Here is a 19,704-nt window from a genome sequence, read left to right as displayed (position 1 = left end):
ACTGGTTTTACATCAAAATAAACAACTTATATTTCATTTGGAAACATGAAGGACAATTTTACTCAAACAAAATTGTGAATCTAAAAGATTTTTCAAACAATATGAGAACAATAGTACTGGTGTTTGAACCAAATAATGTAACATGAACATGATATAAAATATGTTACATGTAATGTTAATATTAAAAGTTTACCTGATTCTCAAATTACACCACTATTAATAATGACATTAATCGGGAGGTCAATATAGCTTGAATTGGGATATATTTCCAGGCCTTAAATGCAAGCCAAAAAGCTTGACCTAGATCCAATTCTAGCTTTAATTGGGTGATATTTCTAGGCAGCTTAAAAGCTAAACTTAAACCCTAAGGGGTTGGCCTTATGGTTAAGGAGATTTATTCCATTATTTGAATTTCTAAGTTTAAATTTTGAAATCACCTACCACAATAACATTGTGATTTAACTGATTTTTTGAGCTTGTAATGTGTTCAATGGACTTTAAGGATTAACTCGGTGCAAGTGCAACTCGGTGCAAGCTGGTCTGGACACTCTAATTATCCAAAAAAAAAAAAAAAATTAGGGAAATTAATTTACAGCAGTTGACTAAAGTAAGGTGTTAACAAAAAATAGCTGTTTATCCACATTAACCGACATACCTTGAATGACCCACTTCCCATTATACATATCTTCCTGTCTCACTATACTCATCTTCCCTTTATTCAATCGATCTCCAATAAAGTAAAGTTCGTTATATTCCGTATATTTGAAGAGTTAATGATGATTATTTAATAAAGTTTATTTTCTCATATTTTATCTATGAAAATAAAATTCCATAATTTAATTATCTTATATTTACAACACATATGTTAAATTATGTGTTACATTTTTATACATATATTCAATAATAAATATTGTTTATCAATTCTGAACATGTTGAAAATAAATGTGGATTTGATTTCTAGAAGTTTTTAAATATTGAGAAAAAATTTCCTCTAATTTTGTAAAATACTTTAGAAAATATAATTCATCAAAACCTAACCTTAAAATCCTTAAAATCGTGTCACTTTTGACATGAGTAAATGAATGACTTGATTTAACAATTAATAAATATTAGTAAATCACTTGTTCTATTATCAATGGTTTTTCATGTATTAAGGTATTTAATAAGTCACGAAGATTAGTTAAGATGCATATAAATTGGTTCGAATATGTATATTTTGAGAAAAAAGATAAATAAAAGAGAAGGGAATAATTTATGTATTATAAAGATAAAGGTAATGTAATTATTACTTTATCTTTATTGGTAATATGGAAAATGATTTCAAGAATTTTTAGTTCAAAACTAGTGAATTATTATAATTTCCCTAAATAATTATTTTATTAATATTTAATACTAATTATACTTCATCTCTTGCAATACAATAATTAAGAATTTAATAAATTTATTTAAAATAAACATTTATGTCCATTATTCACATTAGATCAGTAGATAAGAATTATAATTACAGTATTTTGAATAAACAAAAAATTAAATTGAAATCCGAACCTAAAAGGAGCTGCCGGGGCCCGACTAGGTTAAGCCGGAGTCGAAGATTCTGCCTCAACAATTCACTCATCAACACGCGTCCATCATCTGCCACTGACCCTACCCTAAACCTATTAACCATCTACTTTAGATTTCAGCACGTGTATGACTTACCACGTAACTTTCGTCTGACCCGCTGTCACATTATCACCGCCATGCCCCTTCCGCTGTAACTGAATTCTAAAACATGTGCCAAAAATCACGAAACAAAAACACATAATCCATTGTTATTATTAATATGTTTTTTTAACGCACAAATTTGAACCTAAGCTTCGCCAACACAACAAACCAAAAATTAAAAATTAAAAATCAGTTAAATTTCTATCATCTCAGGTATGGTTTCTCTCTTCTTCTTCGTAATAATTTCAATTTCTATTGTATTTTTTATTTATTGTTTTTAATTCATTGTTTGGTGTTTGATTTGTTCATAGAAAGGTTCTGTGCATGTTTACAGAGTTTAATTTTAAATTTATTTGCATTTTTATGAAATTGTTATTGTTTTAGGGTTTTTTCATTTATGGTTTATTATAATCCTCTTTTTCATTATTGATTTTTGTTGTCAGATCAGGTGCTTCGATCTCTCGATAGTGTATGATGTTATTGCTGTGTTTTGATCAGGTTTATTTAATTTTTGTTGTAATTTTTGAATGTTTTGAGCGTAGTATGGAGTTTTGAACCAATTCAATTGATGTTATTATTTAGCTAATGTGAGAAAATGGGATTTGTGTGGCGGTTTGGTTGAAACTTCAGCGTTTTGGATTTGTATTGCCAGTATGATTTAGTGAACTAGAGACTAGAAGAAATTAATATTCCAATTTTTTGTTGAATTAGGCTGTGAATTATAAAAATGCTCCATCTTGTTTTAAAAATTTAGTTAACCTTTATATTGAGTATTTGGTACATTATTTGCGACTTTTTTCTTCATCTCAGCAACTGAAGCATAAACCATTTGTAAACATATTGCTAATGTCTCCAAGTAACGTTTGTTGCATCTTTGAAGAGCTCTAATCACAAAATAATTAATCATAGTGAGTTTAATCATTTTAACGGTTACACACCGTGAAATAGGTATACCCATGCGAGGACAAAATATTTCAGTGTATGTTGCTTTTATGGTTTTGACTTTTGATTAAATTAGTTGTAGTGTTTTGAGATTTTAATTTCTTATACATTAAATTAATCATGTTATACTAGAAAAGGTAGACTTACTTTGTTTTTAGCTGTTATCATTGGTCTTCCCTTGGATTTTCTTCTGCATGGAATACAAACTTTGTTTGGTTAAGATGATGGTACTTACAAGTTTTAGTCGAGTGATATTTTGTGGGTTGAATAATTCTACATTTTCAACTTTGTATAAAAACATATGTGACACATGATGAGTATGTTACTTTATTTTTTAGACAAAGTTTGTATGTTTAGCGTTGCTCTTTTGAGGTGGTATAGTCTTCAATGTAGTGGTTGAGGTGGAAGGGACTATACTCAGTGTTGTTCTTGCTTGTGTAAGTGGATGTTTGAGCTTTAAAGATGTTTTCGACCAATTGGCATATGATATCTGTTTGGTGATTGCTATTTGACAGTCCTTTCTTTTTGAGAGATTTGACCGTATCAGTTGTTGGTATGTGATTGTTTTTATTTGACCATCTGCTCTTAGGTTTACAGTTCAGAACTTCGGTTGATTTTGAGGAGTTTCTTTTAGCTGTTCTTTATGGGTGCTCCAAAGCAGAAATGGACACAAGAAGAAGAAGCTGCATTAAAAGCTGGGGTTATTAAACATGGGGCTGGCAAATGGCGCACAATACTTAAAGACCCAGAATTCAGTGGTGTCTTGTATCTGCGTTCTAATGTTGATCTCAAGGTTGGTTCTATCACAATTTTTGTTTACCTATATGCTGAGAGAAGCATTTTGGTTAGTACTATTTTTTGTAAATGGTGATTGATTGCTTTGTTTTGATGTGGGGTAGGACAAGTGGAGAAATATGAGTGTGATGACCAATGGATGGGGATCACGGGAAAAGTCTAGGTTAGCTATTAAAAGAACAGCACATGCCCCTAAACTGGAAGAGAACTCTTTGTCTCTTGCTGCTAATGCTGCTCTAAGCGATGAGGAAGAAATTTTGGATGTTAAGCCAGTCACAGTCAGTGGTGTGCCGCAGATTGCTGCTGCTCCAAAGAGATCTATAGTAAGGTAAGACTTTTTTTTTTTTCCTGACATAATTGGTTTTGCATTGTCTCACTTCCTTAACTGATATGTGAAAAAACCTCCCTAAGAGAGAAAAGAAGTGTGGGATACTTTGGTACATGGGAAGTGGTGCAATTCTCACTGCTCTACATCTAGGTCCTATACTTTTTCATTTTAACTTACTGGATTTTTATTGTACTTAATATTTTAGTAGCTTGCTTTTAATACTCTCCACGCCCATGTTATCAAATTAGTGGAGCTCAAGATCTACTATTCTTTTATCCCTTCATGTTTGTTTCTACTACCACGATTGTGAGTTTGAGAAGATATTTCAATGAGAACACTCAAAAGCATTCAAAGTCATCTAAATGTAGTGTCATGTATCCACTTTGAAATTTGTTGTATTGTCCAACATTTATGCCGTTTAAGGTTATATTTTGGTAATTTTAAAATGGAATAAAATTACATTGTTTTACCACTTATGTATGATTGTGGAATATAATTTAATTCTTTGTTTTCGTTGTTTTAGGTTGGACAACCTTATAATGGAGGCTATAACCACCTTGAAGGAGCCTGGTGGTTCTAATAAGACATCCATTGCTGCATACATTGAGGTACTTCTGTATATGAGGAAAAATGTTGTAGAATATAATATGTTCTTATTTTATAGGAATTTATCTTGGTTGTTTGAGGTTTATTTGTAGTTCCATTAAACATTTCTGTATTATCTTAAGTTTCTGTTAAATCTTATGGTACTTAAATTATGGTCAGGCTGATTTATGTGTTACAATTGGCCATTGATTTTGTATGAAGCTGAGGAGTATTTAGGTGGAAATGAACAATTAATAAGATGATTGATAGTACTGGTTGCCTTAATGCTATAAAGTTCGATCCTGACCCCACAAAGTTGGTATTCATAACACATCCATTGATTAGTGATAACAGTGTCGGTGCGCTTTACATAGTTTGTATTGACTGCACATTCTTCACAAATACAGCTGGATGAGTGGCCATGGTCTAGATCATGACATTTGAAATGGATATGTTTGTTGTTGGTCATTTTGCATTACATGTATCTTATTAAGCTTTCATTTCTTTAAAATGGGTTATGGACTATACTTCTTAGTATTGATAAAGGTTAGCTATCTTGTATGCTTACCTTCACCGTTTATTTGTTCTGCAGGAGCAATACTGGGCACCTCCAGACTTTAAGAGGCTATTATCGGCTAAATTGAAATATTTAGCAGCAACTGGGAAACTCATTAAGGTAGTAATGTGCTACAAATCTGTGGTGTAATATGTTAAGTGACTTGGATGCCTGTTAACACTAAGCTTTGATGCCTTGAACCTTAACGAAAGCTAAAGGATCTATGTTATCCTCCGTTTTTTTATTTTTCTTTCCTTCTTTCTTTCTCTAATGGTGAAAACTAAATGAATAAAACACTTCTTGATGCCATGGAACAGGTAATACTGCCATGTTACAGTAAACAACTTGGACCTTTAGGTTATTGAAATTGGCAAATCGTAGATTGGGATACTGAAGGGATGTTAATAAATTAATGTTCAGACATGTTTGCAATTTCTTAAGGACTTTTTGGAGCATCATAATAGATTTTTGGAGTTAGCTGGATCACAGTGCATCTTTATTGAATGTGGATTACATATGAAGTGATTAACAAGTAGAGTCTCTTGATGTTTGAAATTATTGAAACATGTTGTGAAACAAAGATTTATGCAAGACCAATGTGAGTTGAAAGGGGGTTTATGATAGTTTTTAAAGTCTTAATTCTCATTTGGCAAGATGAAGGGATTGAAGCCAAATTCTTTATCTCTTACTCTTGCTCACACATTTGCGTCTTTTCTTAATTCCCTTTGCTCCTTTCCTCCCATCTTCTGGCTGAGTTTTTTCTTATTGGTTATAATTCTATGGCAGATTTTATTCTTTCTTTTTATTTGTTATTGCACATTTCTAACTTTTTCCTGAAGGGCTTAAAATATGGATTTGGATCTCTGATCTACTTACCTTTTAAGCACATGTTCTTCAATTAAATGATCTCTTTGGGCATATAGCCAAACCAATCTGAGTTAAACGCCATTTTGATGGAAAAATTTTTAGTCAGTACTTCACTCTCTTGGGCTTGGCGATGTTGTTACATTTGGCATTTAAAAATACTGCTATTAAAGCATGTCTTATGTTACCTTTGAATTTCAGTAGTTATTATCTTCTCTATGGGGAGAAATGAGAAATTTGCAGTTTTTCCATGAGCAATTTTTGAGTTATATTCTTTGCTTGTAATACCATGAAGACGGTTGAAGTCTAAGCAAATAAATACTTATCATCACAAGTAGGAAAATTAGAAGCATTCTTCTAGGAAGGAATAAGTTATGTACTGGCAATTAATGTTTAATTGAATTTATCAATTTCTGGTCTGCACAGTGTATATGTGTAACGTATTTATGAGAATATATATGTAAAGAGTTATTAATTCTTGGGCCCCATGTCTTTCTTGTATGGTACTGCAAGTACAAGTAATTTTCATCTATTATTATGATGAGGGAGTGCTGCCCCAGAATCATGTAAAACTTGACTAATAGGAAACTGAATTTAGTTTCCAAAATATTGGTTTGTTGGCTAAGTGGTAATATTTTTATTTTTTAGGGTTGGATTTGAATGCCAAGAATTTTTTTTCTTTTCATGCAGATAAAACGCAAGTATAGGATTGCACCCACAATACCATTTTCTGACCGAAGAAGAAATTCTTCCATGTTACTCATAGAGGGAAGGCAGAGGGTTTCTTCTCAAGTTGATAATGATGATGTTAATATTCCTACAAAATCTCAGATTGATTTAGAGTTAGCCAAGATGAGGAGTATGACTCCTCAAGAGGCTGCTGTTGCTGCTGCTCGAGCAGTTGCAGAGGCTGAAGCTGCCATAGCAGAAGCTGAAGAAGCAGCAAGGGAGGCAGAGGCTGCAGAAGCTGATGCAGAAGCCGCACAAGCTTTTGCAGAAGCTGCAATGAAGACACTGAAAGGAAGAAACAACCCAAAAATGGTAAAATTATATTTTATATCTACATCATATGGTATATATGTAATAATTAAAATAATATAGAGCAGCTCAAACAGAGCTAAAGTCTGAGCTTGTTGAGGCTTTGGTAATTGATAAGTCAATTTAAGTTGGACAGCAGTTCTCCTAAATCTGCTTGGAGCTGTGCTTGAGCCTGAATTTTGAAGTTCAGCCTAGGCTGAGCTGCAAAACTTGATCTTGAAATAATTTATGACTCTTTATGCTGAAATCAGTTTAGTCGTTGCAAATTGAAGTTCCACTGAGATGTTTTTTGATCTTTTGAGTCAATGTGTCTTTTGTAAATTGCGCAGATGATACGAGCCTGATGGAAATAAAGGGAGGCAACTACGTAGCTTCATAGACCCGACAAATCGCTTCCACCCAAAATGGACAATGACGAGCAATTAACCAGTGCATTTTTTTATTGATCCCCAGTTACATGAATGTCCTTTGTGACATTTGTTTGTACTTGTAAATATCATTAGGCCTCTTGGACAGGTATGTGCAGGATAACCTTCACGGCATACTACCATATCCTGTGAAAATGGTAGATCACGAAATAGCTTTTTCTTGTTGACCATTTGGAAGATGGGTCATGTCCTACTGCTTTTTTTCTTCTTGTTGGCTTATGTAGGATCTTCTTGTTTGTAGCTGATATTTATTGATTTTTAGAAATTTGAAAATGCAGCAAAATGTAGAAATTAGTGTAGAAAGAAATTAATAACAGTTGGATTCATGGTTCCGACTGAGATGTCTGTTATGTAACCCTTCTTTCTCCATGCCTTTTGGAGCTCTGTGATGGAAGTGAATGTATTATAGATGGTTTTTGCAGCACTTAATTCTAAATTAAGTACGTCATCGGCTTTCATAGTTCATACAACTGATACAAGTATATTGTACATTTTTATTTTTTGGGGTATCTTTAAACGAGGAATATGTGTTTTGGTGGAATAATTATTTTTAGGGGATCAATTGTACAAATTTATATTATTTTTTTCTATTGCCTTGATTCCGTCTGTTTGGGATTCATTGATCCGTTTAGAGCAGCATAAAATGTTTTTGTTCAACATTCTCTAGCAGAAGTATTTGGTTCAAGTAGTGGAGTCCAATTTGTATGTATTTTAATTTACACTCTAAACATGGAATCAAAGGGAATGTCTAATGTTTTAAAACCCAATCCGAGGTGAAACCTGGCCAAGTTGTCGGGTCTTAGGTTGACTGGTATGATCAGCATGATCAAACCGGTTGACAACAATTTTTAAAATTCAGCAAGTATACCTCAAGAAATTAAGTTAAGTCCCTATAGGTTTGAACTTTAGTAAACACACTTTAAATACAAATCGATTGATGATTGGTTGGCGACGTGACACCTCAAATGCAACACCCATAGTCTCTTGAGCCGGCGACGTGACACCTCAAATGCAACACCCATAGTCTCTTGAGCCGATTCCCCTTAAAATCTATCCTAGATATGATTGATATTGATTTGATTTTGGTTAGATCTCATCAATGTTGGCGTTGACAACCCTCCCCATCACCCTAGAAATACTCCCCTCTTCCTTCCGACCAAAACACATCTCACCCTACCCTCATTAGTCTCGCTAATTGTTGGCAAAAGCCGGTTGTTGCCACCGTCAGTTTTTTTTTTTCGATTTTCGGTCGATTTACTCATCGGAAATCAACCTTGTCGCCACCATTGCACTCACTGACACTTTCGTTTCAAAAGCTCCAACATCCCAATCTTCAATTGTTCGCTGATTATTATTCTAAATTTTAGGATTTTGGGTGAATAGGAAAAATGTGAACCTGACCCGGTGAAGCTTCCGAGTCTCAGTTAAACCGATCGAGTTTTAAAACATTGGAAATGTTTGAATTTAATTGCTTTTAATGATTCCATACAATCCTAACAAAATAAAAGATTAAGATAGGTTGATGTGTGATTTTGCCTGCAGACACAATCCTAAATTAAGGTATACATTGTTTTAGACATAATCCTAAATTAAGGTATGCATTGTTCTAAAACATTCCGAGACAAAGTTCCATATTTTATTTTAATTCTAGTAGTATTTGAAAATATTTCAATCAAATATAGTATTTTAAGATTGTTTCTCAAACACATAGCATTAAATTTTCAATAATACTTTGTATACTAACAGACTTTATGTGCACTAACTGAAAGCATAGTACGAGTACCATACACATAGTACCGGACCATATGTGATTACGTATAGTTTAGGTATTATATGTGATTTTAACAAAAGTTAGTACACTGGTTAGTAAAATCCGTTAGTACGTATAACATTACCAATTTTAGGATGGAAAGGTAATTTTGTCATTTCATCTTCTTAGACATGTAGAATAACCGAACACCTACTTATCAAACCCTAAACCCCTTAATATACAAACGCCAAAACACATAAAATCAATCCAAAAAAAAAAAAAAAAAAAAAAAGGAATAAATAAAACAAATATTGGCTCCTCTGAGCCACCACAGTTGGATTGAACCTTGGGTGGCCACAGTTAGGCCAAATTCGACATACTCCTCCACAGCTTGACAATTTATTTGATTAATAATACTTTGCGTACTAACGGATTTTACTAACCATGTACTAACCTTTGTTAAAATTACATATGGTACCTTAACGACTCCATTCTTATAAAAACATGCATAGTAAAGTACATGTAAAAATAACATAACACGTTGGGCCCAAAATTTTCTTTTATTAAACATATGATTCTTTATACAAATATATACAGATTTGTAACATATGTGAAAACTATCAAAATAGGGTGGACAGTGTAGCCATTTCTCTTCGTGTGCCGATGTCCATCCACTGTGTCCTCATCTAGAACCTGCAAAACATAGGAACAATTGGTGAGCACAAACAATGCTCAGTAAGTAAACCCATCTACTCAAATATCCCCGTAACTCTCTCTCTCTAATTCTTTCCCTACCATTTATTGACTCTTCTCTTATACAACTCTCTATTTCCTCTTTCTCATAACTCTTTTATACTAACTCTCTTTCTAGCAAGTCACGGCCCCATCTGACCAGAGGCACGGCTGGACTCTGCTCCCACTCCCTGTGACTTCTACTCATTCTAGCCGATCGGACTTGGTTATGCATGGATTCAGAACCTTTGGCCATGTGAGTGCATAGAATCTCTCGGTAAACTCGGTATAGCCCTCATCCGCATGTACTCTACAGGCTAAACCACTTCTCTTTCTGATACTCTTGCCGCTCTCTCTATGCGGCGTACATGAGAATACTCACCCTGTACTCACAGTTCCCCATCGCATAACCTATTCCATTCTCTTATTAAGCACTACTCTCCTTTACTCTATAGTGCTCATTCTCTCTTTCTCTTTACTCTTAGAGTAGTCTAAACTCAAAGTCTCTACTCCATAAGCTTGCTCAAAACTTCCTCCAACTCCAATCGAACTCAACCCAACATCAGCAAATAAAACACTTCTCATAACTCAATCATAACTACTATCTCATTCAACATTTAATGATTACACATATATGTATATAACTCTCTACCAAAAGAGTTCTTAAATCTCAACTTAGGTTGAGTTTACTTACCTTATGATAAAATAGCTTCTTTAACACTTCTCTTTTCCTTGGAGCTTGCCTTTTCTCTACAACTTAGCCAACAACCACAACATGAGACTCTAATCAAAACATATAAACTCTCATCTAAAGCAGAATACTTACCTTAGATGCTTTAGATTAAAACCCTACTAAAGTTACTCAAAAAGGCTCTTGGAAATCCTTGAAGATTGAAGGAATTTAAGAGAGTTTGGAAAATGAGAAGGCGGTGGAATGGGAAATGAAGAGTTCTCAAAGACTAAACCCCTTTAAATATCTCTTCACAAATCATTCTTCCCATTTTTCCCTTGCTCTTTCATGGAATTCCATCCATATCCTTTGATTCCTTACAAACACACCCCCATACTAACATGTTCTCCATGAAATTTCCTTACATTTTACTCCCCACTTTTCCTGCTAATTAGGGTTAAAATGGTCAAATAGTACCCAAGGGGAAAAATATCTAAAACTTAATAACCTTTTCAACCGGCACCGTCGCCGCGGCGAAGAATCTTCCTTCGCCTTGGCGAAACTGTCCAGCAGCTTCCCCCTGGCTTCACCACCTCTTCGCCCGCCGGCGAGCCCTGTAACAACAAAACCCTTCTAACTTTGACTAAATCCAAGACAAAAACTCAATATTTCCATACAACCAAAGACCAACCAACCACTATTCACAAAACCGACTCAATTAAGAACGAAGTAAGAAACACTAGCATCTTACCTCAAGTGGGATTTACAGTACCCGTACTATGCATATGGTACCCGTACTATGCTTTAGATTAGTATACTGATAAAATTCGTTGGTACGCATAACATTACCCTTTATTTGATTTCGTTACATTATAGATTAAATAAATTTTTTATACTTGTAAATAACATTGGTTTTAATTCAAAATTAAAAATAAAATAAAATAACAAAGACAAAAAGTTTTTCTAGAGAATTAACATTATTATTTAGATGTAATTAAATAATTTTATTAAGTAATTGCTTCTTAACCCAGTTTTACAAGCATGAACTTAATTAATTATAATACTATATAATTTCAAAGCTTATGATAGTCTAAAAATAAGAAATAAAAAACGTAACAGAAATGAGAAAACCTTCTCTTAAAATTAGGGCAGTTTATTAAAAGGCCATTTCAAGTTTGCATTTAATTAAAGGCTATCATTTTTAAAGTGTTAACTAAATAGCCATATTATTGATTAAGGGTAATTAGTGCTTAATTAGGATTAATGAAGTATTATATAATATTTTCAAAATTATTATATTCCCACAACCTGAAATTATTGCAAACAAACCCAAACACCTTCCCGCCATTAACGCATCTCTACCTCTGCATCTTCTTCTCTTCTTCTTAGCTTCGTCTACATCTTTCTTCTTCTCCTTCCTCCTTCCTCCTTCTCTCTACATCTTCTTCTTCTTCCTCTCCTTCCTCACATCTTCTTCTTCTTCCTCCTTCCTCTATATCTTCTTGTTCCTCCGCCATAAACACTTTATTCTTCCTCCACCATTAACATCTTCTCCACCAAAGATCCCCCTCCTCCTCCTCCTGACATTTCCTCTAAGTATGTGTATCTCCTTTTTACATTTTATATTTAGATTTACAAAGATTTAATAATGGATGGGTTTGGGTTATGATTTTGATTTAGTTGTTTAGGTTTGTTGGTTGTGTTTGATGTAATGCAAGTAAAATGAGTGAAATTTGTTAAAAATTTGTTCTGGGTATGTGTTCTCTGGGTATGATGGAATCGATTATAGGTGGAGATGACTGAAATGTGTTCTGGGTATGATGGATTGCTTAAGCGATTTGGTAGGTATGGTAATGGAGCAGATAGATCGCTTAAGCGATCTGGTAAAAGTCTAGTGTATAGGAGCAGATCGCTTAAGCGATCAGTAAATGACATAAGATCGCTGAAGCGATACAGCAGACCATATAAGCAACTGTGCAGATTCTTTTAAAATATTTGAATCCTTATTACAACATTTAAGAATTTTTTTTTTCTTGCATTACAGGTATTTGGCTATTATTGCACATGGGACAAGTTGTTTTGGGTGTGAATATTTGTGGTGGGGTGTGAGGAAGGACGTAGCTGGCAGTGGATTGGGAAGAGCAAAGAAGCTATACCAATTGCTGTGAGCACAGAGGTTAGTTTTGATGAGTTGATCGATGAAATAATTAGAAGAGGTAATTTGAGTTGCTCGCGTAGTGATATAGTTGTGAAGTATGTTTTAAGCAGAGTTCTTGAACATTATAAGGTACCTTATGTTATTTAAAGTCGGATGAAAGTGGAAGTTATAATGATTGATGTGGCCGATAATGGTTCGAGGCCGATTTTAAGGGTTTCTCTTGTAGAAAACTGTTCGAAGTTAGTTCAAAGGAAGGGGATAATGAGGAAGTAGGCAGAGATTTGCCTGGTTTTAATTTGAACTACGAGCCCTTGATTTGTTATGTTGAAAAATCAAGAGTAGATGGTGAATTGGGTGGTGAGGAGGACACTGTAGAAGAGGTTGTGATAGGGGGCAAATGAAAATGTTGAGGAGGAGACCTCGTAATGTTCCCACAGATGTAGAGATTCCTTTAAATACAGATTATGCAGAAGGCGTAGATTGTGAGGAAGAACACCATGGTCATTTATGCAGGTTCAGAGAGGGCAATTGGAGGTAGTACTGAATCAGCTCATGTTTTTACGGATGGATCGGATTTGCATATAGGGTATTTATTTGACAACAATGAGGAGTGGTGAGGAAGCTAAAACTTGTTGCCGGTGAGAGGTAATTTTGAGTTCATCACCAAAAAGTCAAATTCATTCGGTGTGACGGTTGCATGTCGTGACCGAAAGTGCAAGTGGCAGATTTATTGTAGAAGGTTTGCTGAGTCGGAAAAATTTATGCTTAGCACATATACCCGTGAGCACACTTGTGGTTTGGGACATATTTCAGGTGAGCATCGACAAGCGTCCGCTGATGTTATTGGACAATTTATCAAAGTCGGTTCGTTAAGGGAAAGGTCCATCTCCTAAGACATTTAGAGACTTGTGCGCACAGAGTTGTGATGTACTGTTAGTTACTGGAAATGCTGGAAAGGGAGACAACACAATTTTGTGAGGGGCACACCGGAGCACGGTATGCCGTATTAGAAGCGTACTGTTATATGCTTGAGTTGACAAACCAAGATGGCAAGATGGCTTTGAAGTGGACAGGAATATGATGTTTAAATATTTTTTTGTTGCTTACGTTCTGCTATAAGGGTTTTTGTAATATGAGAAGGTGTTGGCTGTTGATGATTGCTTTCTGATGGGAAATTATGAGGTACATTGTTGGTGACCACTGCACAGGACAGGAGTCCCACATATCCTGTTGCATGTGTGTGGTTGACTATGAAATGACGAGTCGTGACTTGGTTTTTTTAGCAGTTACGTACGATAGTGCCTGACACTAACGAGTTGTGCATATATCCGATAGGCACAACTCAATAAAGAAGGGGATTGCCATTATTTACCGTCAGCACATCACGGATTCTGTATGAGGCACCTTGGTGAGAACATAAAACAAAAGTTTAAGTATGCTGGCCTCCTTCAACATACTACATGACAGCAAAAGCTTATTGGGTTGATGCGTTCGAGGAGCAGTTCCAGCAAATCCGAATCAAGGATGATAGAGTTGCTAAGTATCTTGAGCATGACGTTGGTTTCAAGCGATGGAGTAGAGCTTACTTTCCTAGAAGAAGGTTTGATGTCATGACCACAAACATAGTCGAGTCCATAAATTCGAAGTTGTTAATAAAAGAGAATTTCCAATAGTTGCACTTTTTGATGCAATCCAAAGGACATTGTCGCGGTGGTTCCATGAGTGTCATACGGAGTCAGATAATTTTACTACACCCTTGTTCCGTCAGCTAAAAAATTATTGCGAGAACGTATGGAACTGTCAAATGCACTGTTTGCCTATCCTCTTAATGCTCAAGAGTTCACTGTGCACGGCTATGGTCCGGATGCTCTAGTTAACCTTGTTAGAAAAACTTGCAGCTGTAAAGTGTTTGACATTCAACGTTACCTTGTCCTCATGCACTAGCAGCACTGAAACACCAACAGAAGTCAGATTTTGGTTCAAGAATTTACATGGAACTTTGCTCCCCTCTCTATATGACAGATCACTACATGCTAGCTTATTCAGAAACGATATATATGGTGCCTTTAGAAGAGCAGTGGGTAGTGCCGCCAGAGGTGGCTACCATTATCATCCACCCGCCATTCAAGAAGACAGCAAAGAGGAGAAAAAGAGTTAAGCGTATTCCATCAGCCTTTGAGGTTCCCCGGAAGATAACAAGTGCTCAATTTGCAAGCAACCTAGCCACAAGAGAAGCAGTTGCCAAAAGCAATCACATGCAGATCCAGAAAATTAGGTTCGAAGAAGGATGAAATTCAGGGAGTTGCCAAGGCCAACCGTTGATGAGTTATTGTTTTCAATTATTGATGTTATAAATTTTATTGTTACCTTTAATAAATCATTCTTTATATTTCTTGTTACATGGCCTAAATATTTGTTGTTGATTTTAGTTTGGAATTAGGTTGTCAAATTGAGGAGAAAGTATGGAATTAATATGTGTTGGTAATTTTAGTTTGTCAAAATTCAGGAGAAAAGCAGGAAAAGTATATATTGCCAATGATCGCTTAAACGACTAAGTTTATCGCTTAAGCGACAAAGAGTTTTTTAAACAGGATCGCTTAAGCGATATCACGGATCGCTTAAGCGATCGTGCACCTGTGCAGATGATTCTGCCCCGGGCACGATCGCCTAAGCGATCCGTGATATCGCTTAAGCGACCAAGACAAAAAGACAAGAATCGCTTAAGCGATAGTTCAGATCGCTTAAGCGATTCACGATCGCTTGATCGACTAAGACAAAAAGAGAAGAATCGCTTAAGCAATATCTAGGATCGCTTAAGCGATCATGCACCTGGGCAGATTTGATTCTACCAATCACATGATCGCTTAATCGAGCAAGTGAAAAAGAAAAGAATCGATCGCTTAAGCGACCCTGTGTAAACGAAGTTCCTTTTATTACGATTGCTTAATCGACCAACGAAAGATTTAAAAATTTGACAAATACACCCCCACCTACCCAACTTCCCAGATTCTGGCCACCACCGTAGGAAACCAGCTAGGAAAGGGCGTTACGACGCATTGCGATCAGATTAGGCTAATAAGGCGTCGATATGGCCTTTTCTAGCCAGATCGACCATGGATGTGTTGTAACCCAGTTTAATACAAAGCCTGAACTTAATTAATTATAAATACTATATAATTTCAAAGCTTAATGATAGTCTAAAATAAGAAAATTAAAAAACGTAACAGAAATGAGAAAACCTTCTTAAAATAGGGCAGTTTATTAAAAGGCCATTTCAAGTTTGCATTTAATTAAAAGGCTATCAAGTTTTAAAGTGTTAACTAAATAGCCATATTATTGATTAAGGGTAATTAGTGCTTAATAGGATTAATGAAGTATTATATAATATTTTCAAAATTATTATATTCCCAAACCTGAAATTATTGCAAACAAACCCAAACACTTCCCGCCATTAACGCATCTCTACTCTGCATCTTCTTCTCTTCTTCTTAGCTTCGTCTACATCTTCTTCTTCTTCCTCCTTCCTCCTTCCTTACATCTTCTTCTTCTCCTCCTTCCTCTACATTTCTTCTTTCCTCCTTCCTCTATATCTCTTGTTCCTCCGCCATTAACACTTTATTCTTCCTCCACCATAACATCTTCTCCACAAAGATCCCCCTCCTCCTCCTCCTGACATTTCCTCTAAGTATGTGTATCTCCTTTTTACATTTATATTTAGATTTACAAAGATTAATAATGGATGGGTTTGGTTATGATTTGATTTAGTTGTTTAGGTGTTGGGTTGTGTTTGATGTAATGCAAGTTAAAATGAGTGAAATTTGTTAAAAATTTGTTCTGGGTATGTGTTCTCTGGGTATGATGGAATCGATTATAGTGGAGATGACTGAAAATGTGTTTGGGTATGATGGATGCTTAGCGATTTGGTAGGTATGGTAATGGAGCAGATAGATCGCTTAAGCGATCTGGTAAAAGTCTAGTGTATAGGAGCAGATCGCTTAAGCGATCAGTAAATGACATAGATCGCTGAAGCGATACAGCAGACCATATAAGCAACTGTGCAGATTCTTTTTAAAATATTTGAATCCTTATACAACATTTAAGAATTTTTTTCTTGCATTACAGGTAGTTGGCTATTATTGCACATGGGACAAGTTGTTTTGGGTGTGAATATTTTGGTGAGTGGGTGGAGGAAGGACGTAGCTGGCAGTGGATTGGGAAGAGCAAGAAGCTATACCAATTGCTGTGAGCACAGAGGTTAGTTTTGATGAGTTGATCGATGAAATAATTAGAAGAGGTAATTTGAGTTGCTCGCGTAGTGATATAGTTGTGAAGTATGTTTTAAGCAGAGTTCTTGAACATTAAAGGTACCTTATGTTATATAAAGTCGGATGAAAGTGTGAAGTTATATATGATTGATGTGGCCGATAATGGTTCGAGGCCGATTTAAGGGTTTCTCTTGAAAAAACTGTTCGAAGTTAGTTCAAAGGAAGGGGATAATGAGGAAGTAGGCAGAGATTTGCCTGGTTTTAATTTGAACTACGAGGCCATTGATTTGTTAGTTGAAAAATCAAGAGTAGATGGTGAATTGGGTGGTGAGGAGGACACTGTAGAAGAGGTTGGTGTAGGGGGCAGAATGAAAATGTTGAGGAGGAGGACCTCGTAGATGTTCCACAGATGTAGAGATTCCTTTAAATACAGATTATGCAGAGGCGTAGATTGTGAGGAAGAGAACACCATGGTCATTTATGCAGTTCAGAGAGGGCAATTGGAGGTAGTACTGAATCAGCTCAGTGTTTTTACGGATGGATCGGATTTGCATATAGGGTATTTATTTGACAACAATGAGGAAGTGTGTGAGGAAGCTAAAACTTGTTGCCGTGAGAGGTAATTTTGAGTTCATCACCAAAAAGTCAAATTCATCGGTGTGACGGTTGCATGTCGTGACCGAAAGTGCAAGTGGCAGATTTATTGTAGAAGGTTTGCTGAGTCGGAAAAATTATGCTTAGCACATATACCCGTGAGCACACTTGTGGTTTGGGACATATTTCAGGTGAGCATCGACAAGCGTCCGCTGATGTATTGGACAATTTATCAAAATCGGTTCGTTAAAGGGAAAGGTCCATCTCCTAAAGACATTTAGAGACTTGTGCGCACAGAGTTGTGATGTACTGTTGTTACTGGAAATGCTGGAAAGGGAGCAACACATTTGTGAGGGGCACACCGGAGCACGGGTATGCCGTATTAGAAGCGTACTGTTATATGCTTGAGTTGACAAACCAAGATGGCAAGAGGCTTTGAAGTGGGACAGGAATATGATGTTTAAATATTTTTTTGTTGCTTACGGTTCTGCTATAAGGGGTTTTGTAAATATGAGAAAGGTGTTGGCTGTTGATGATTGCTTTCTGATGGAAATTATGAGGTACATTGTTGGTGACCACTGCACAGGACAGCGAGTACCACATATCCTGTTGCATGGTGTGTGGTTGACTTGAGAATGACGAGTCGTGGACTTGGTTTTTTTAGCAGTTACGTACGATAGTGCCTGACACTAACGAGTTGTGCATAATATCGATAGGCACAACTCAATAAGAAGGGGATTGCCATTATTTACGTCAAGCACATCACGGATTCTGTATGAGGCACCTTGGTGAGAACTAAAACAAAAGTTAAGTATGCTGGCCTCCTTCAGACATACTACATGACAGCAAAAGCTCTATTGGGTGATGCGTTCGAGGAGCAGTTCCAGCAAATCCGAATCAAGGAGATAGAGTTGCAAGTATCTTGAGCATGACGTTGGTTTCAAGCGATGGAGTAGAGCTTACTTTCCTAGAGAAGGTTTGATGTCATGACCACAAACATAGTCGAGTCCATAAATTCGAAGTTGTTAATAAAGAGAATTTCCAATAGTGCACTTTTTGATGCAATCCAAAGGACTTGTCGCGGTGGTTCCATGAGTGTCATACGGAGTCAGATATTTTACTACAACCCTTGTTCCGTCAGCTAAAAAATTATTGCGAGAACGTTGGAACTGTCAAATGCACTGTTTGCCATCCTCTTAATGCTCAAGAGTTCACTGTGCACGGCTATGGTCGGATGCTCTAGTTAACCTTGTTAGAAAAACTTGCAGCTGTAAAGTGTTTGACATTCAACGTTTACCTTGTCCTCATGACTAGCAGCACTGAAACACCAACAGAAGTCAGATTTTGGTTCAAGAATTTACATGGAACTTTGCTCCCTCTCTTATGACAGATCCAACATGCTAGCTTATTCAGAACGATATATATGGTGCCTTTAGAAGAGCAGTGGTAGTGCCGCCAGAGGGTGGCTACCATTATCATCCACCGCCATTCAAGAAGACAGCAAAGAGGAGAAAAAGGTTAAGCGTATTCCATAGCCTTTGAGGTTCCCCGGAAGATGAACAAGTGCTCAATTTGCAAGAATACCGATGCTCTTTCATGGAAATTCCATCCATATCCTTTGATTCCTTACAAACACACCCCCATACTAACATGTTCTCCATGAAATTTCCTTACATTTTACTCCCCACTTTTCCTGCTAATTAGGGGTAAAATGGTCAAATAGTACCCAAGGGGAAAAATATCTAAAACTTAATAAACTTTTCAACCGGCACGTCACCGCGGCGAAGAATCTTCCTTCGTCGCGGCGAAGAATCTTCCTTCGCCGCGGCGAAACTGTCCAGCAGCTTCCCCCGTGGCTTCAACACCTCTTCGCCCCGGCGAGCCCTGTAACAACAAAACCCTTCTAACTTTGACTAAATCCAAGACAAAAACTCAATATTTCCATACAACCTAAGACCAACCAACCACTATTCACAAAAACCGACTCAATTAAGAACGAAGTAAGAAACACTAGCATCTTACCTCAAGTGGGGAGTTACAGTACCCGTACTATGCATATGGTACCCGTACTATGCTTTAGATTAGTATACTGATAAAATTCGTTGGTACGCATAACATTACCCTTTATTTGATTTCGTTACATTATAGATTAAATATAAATTTTTTATAACTTGTAAATAACATTGGTTTTAATTCAAAATTAAAAAATAAAATAAAATAACAAAGACAAAAAGTTTTTCTAGAGAATTAACAATTATTCATTTAGATGTAATTAAATAATTTTATTAAGTAATT

General features: G+C 36.0%; 1 protein-coding gene across 4 annotated transcripts; it reads left to right on the top strand.

Moving 5' to 3' along the window:
• The first annotated feature begins 1,761 nt into the window (after nt 1–1,761).
• Nucleotides 1,762–7,700, top strand: LOC116146340 (telomere repeat-binding factor 1). Of its 4 annotated transcripts, none has more exons than XM_031431751.1 (8): nt 1,763–1,917; nt 2,148–2,202; nt 3,236–3,439; nt 3,546–3,769; nt 4,293–4,377; nt 4,947–5,030; nt 6,465–6,815; nt 7,142–7,700. In XM_031431751.1, exons 3-8 carry the CDS (start codon nt 3,290–3,292, stop codon nt 7,154–7,156), a joined length of 909 nt encoding a protein of 302 aa, XP_031287611.1. In that variant the 5' UTR covers nt 1,763–1,917; nt 2,148–2,202; nt 3,236–3,289; the 3' UTR covers nt 7,157–7,700. The 4 variants fall into 4 exon arrangements, with proteins under 4 accessions (XP_031287613.1, XP_031287611.1, XP_031287612.1 ...); XM_031431752.1 differs by having other exon boundaries at nt 1,764–1,917; nt 2,153–2,202; XM_031431753.1 differs by lacking the exon at nt 2,148–2,202 and having other exon boundaries at nt 1,762–1,917; nt 3,249–3,439.
• Nucleotides 7,701–19,704: the final 12,004 nt, after the last annotated feature.

Source organism: Pistacia vera, unplaced genomic scaffold (assembly GCF_008641045.1).
Source record: "Pistacia vera cultivar Batoury unplaced genomic scaffold, PisVer_v2 Contig476, whole genome shotgun sequence".
NCBI classification, from domain to species: Eukaryota; Viridiplantae; Streptophyta; class Magnoliopsida; order Sapindales; family Anacardiaceae; genus Pistacia; species Pistacia vera.
Note: the sequence above shows the minus strand (reverse complement) of the source record. Positions and strands in the feature narration are given on the sequence as shown.